The sequence below is a fragment of the Malurus melanocephalus genome, unplaced genomic scaffold, assembly GCF_030028575.1.
Source record: "Malurus melanocephalus ecotype Western Australia unplaced genomic scaffold, MMel_1.1 scaffold_155, whole genome shotgun sequence".
NCBI classification, from domain to species: Eukaryota; Metazoa; Chordata; class Aves; order Passeriformes; family Maluridae; genus Malurus; species Malurus melanocephalus.
The window spans coordinates 1,295,832-1,298,550 of record NW_026623387.1 but is presented as its reverse complement, the minus strand read 5'-3'; the positions used below and the strand labels follow the sequence as shown (position 1 = coordinate 1,298,550).

Here is a 2,719-nt window from a genome sequence, read left to right as displayed (position 1 = left end):
ATGGAAGATCGGTTTATGGCAGCCAATCCTTCTAAAGTCTCCTATGAGCCAATCACAACCACACTGAAACGAAAACAGGAGGAGGTGTCTGCTGTCATCATTCAGCGCGCTTACAGACGCCACCTTTTAAGGCAAAAAGTCAAAAAAGTATCGTGTATATTTAGTCAGGATAAAGGTAAAGAGGAAGATGATCTACCCATGAAAGAAGATATGATTATGGATAAACTAAATGAGAACTCTACTCCAGAAAAAACAGATATGACCCCATCCACAACCTCCCCACCTTCTTATGACAGTGTAACAAAGCCAGACAAGGATAAATATGAAAAAGACAAATCAGAAAAAGAAGATAAAGGCAAAGACAGCAGGGAAAGCAAAAAGTAACATAGAGCACTGTTTGAGATAACTGTTTACAGCCTGAAAAAGTATGTATTTGTGTCAACAGGACTCCTGTAGGAGGTACATGCCAAACTGTCAGTTTTTACATATATAGATATATATATAATTATATATATATATATATATTACAGCCTGAAAAAGTATGTATTTGTGTCAACAGGACTCCTGTAGGAGGTACATGCCAAACTGTCAGTTTTTACATATATAGATATATATATAATTATATATATATATATATATTTAAGGTCAGTGCCTATAGCAAGACAGTGACCCCTCGTCATCAAACTGCAACTCTGTAAAACAGGGTAACATCTTGACAGGAGGTTGTTGTTTTTAGTACCAGCTGACACTGCTGAAGAGATGATAAAATGGCCAACCAGACTGTAGGGACCAGTTAACAAAAACAAAGGTGCAAACCTATGGATCTCCGTGTTTAACATGAAACACACAATACAAAAATTGTATCCACTGTTAGCATTTCAACAGTCACATTTGCCATATTTTTACAAAAATCAGTGTTGGTGAACTTATCATTTTTTAATTCACAGGTTGTTTACTATTATATGTGACTATTTTTGTAAATGGGTTTTATGTTGGGGAAGGGGGTATGAGGACCAGGTGTTCTACTCTCGGATTCTCTATAATGTACAGACAGAAGTGATTTGCATGAAGGCATGCTGCACTTGTAGTTCATGCATGGGAAAACATGACGTCGCACAAAGCAGCAGTCTGACTACTTCCATGTTTCAGGGTGGCTCTGTATGTTGAGGTGCTTAATAACAGTATCCATCTAGTATCTCATCCAGACAAATCTTAATGTGCCTGTAAAGTCCCATAGAGTCTACAATAATAGAACAGATGTTTTATTTTTTCATAATTCATTTAACAATAGTTGAACAAACTCTGCGTAAAAGTTTTACCAGGGGACATAGAGTCCACTTCTAAGTATTCTTCTGCGGAAAACAGTTTACCTGACCTTGGGAATCGAGTTTACCAAAAACCTGAAAAATATAAGGATTATGAAGTTGTTCTGCTTCACCCTGCAGTATCATTTAGCCATCTTCTGCTCTCAGCAAGGTTGACATTGTATGCGTTGATTAAAAAAGTACCCTCTATGTAAATAGTTATTTTATCCCGTGGTGCATGTTTGAGCAAACAAACAATGACATGTGCACAATATTTATTGCATCAAATATGTACCACAGTAAGTGTAATTTCCAAGCTCTCAACAGCTAATATGAAGTATTCTGTACCATTATAGATAGTTTGGAAGCTATCACTGATGCATGTTTATCTTGCCTTTGCTGCTGTAATTTTAATCCTTCCACTGTTAAGAGTCTAATATGGGAAGCCATATTTCAGTGGTTAAGTGAAATAAATTGTTCAATCAGTCATCATTCTTTCACTACATCAAGCAATAGTTTGCAGCTATTTAAGAGCTTCTTGCTTTGCATTCTAAAATTTTAAGTGACTACTGTACGGTGCATAGTCAGACTGTACAGGATATGTTGCAAACTGCTTAATCTGTTGAAAACTACATGGATAGAATTTTCTAAGAAAATATAAATACTGTAAAAAAAAACCATTTTATTTTATTTTTCAGCGGTTTGTACATAAAATAAGAAATGAGAATTATCTTCAGGTTGATGTTACTGTCACTTTTGTTACTTTCTATCCATTGCACTTTTTAATTCAAGAACTTCACAAAATAAGAAACAAAGGAAAGAATGGGGTGGCTTTAGGTTTCTGCTTTTTTATTAGTACTGTATTTTTGCACACATTTAATGTGAAATAAGTTTCAAACTGAGTCCAAATGCACTTGCTTCCAAATAGATATAACTTGTAATTGAAATGTGGTGGGGAGGATTTGTTTAAAATTCTAGCACTGCCTGCATCAGAAGTTTTGAGGTAGTCTTTTTATCCATGAAATCTTTACCAGTGTTTGTTTACATAGACTATTCTTATTCTTGTTAATTCATGCTGCACTAGAACTGTTCTAAATATAATATGGGATCCACAATGGTTTTTTTTTTTTTTCCACAGGAATTAAATAGCAAACTTGTATAATTGATCACATCAGGACATTTTGTGTTTCTTACACAAACAAAAATTCGATGTTGACTCCTCCTTTTACAAAAATATTGACTTGTGTGTCGGTGAACTGCATGCAGGAAAATGCTATTACCATAAAGAACAGTAAACCACATTACAGTTGAGCCAAAAGAATAAAGAATTCATTTTTTATTGTATTTAATGGTTTTGTCTTTGTTTTTTCCCCACTAAAAACTATTGGATATAGGTGCTATGAATATAAAATATG

At 34.5% G+C, this 2,719-nt stretch overlaps 1 protein-coding gene across 1 annotated transcript in view; it reads left to right on the top strand.

Annotated features, from left to right (window-relative positions):
• LOC130576783 (sodium channel protein type 2 subunit alpha-like) overlaps positions 1-503 on the top strand; it is a 52,595-nt gene extending 52,092 nt beyond the window's left edge. Inside the window, exon 26 of the mRNA XM_057371683.1 lies at positions 2-503. Coding sequence (XP_057227666.1) covers positions 2-384 — 383 coding nt within the window. The 3' untranslated portion in view covers positions 385-503. The remainder of the gene's footprint in view (position 1) is intronic.
• The last annotated feature ends 2,216 nt before the right edge of the window (positions 504-2,719 follow it).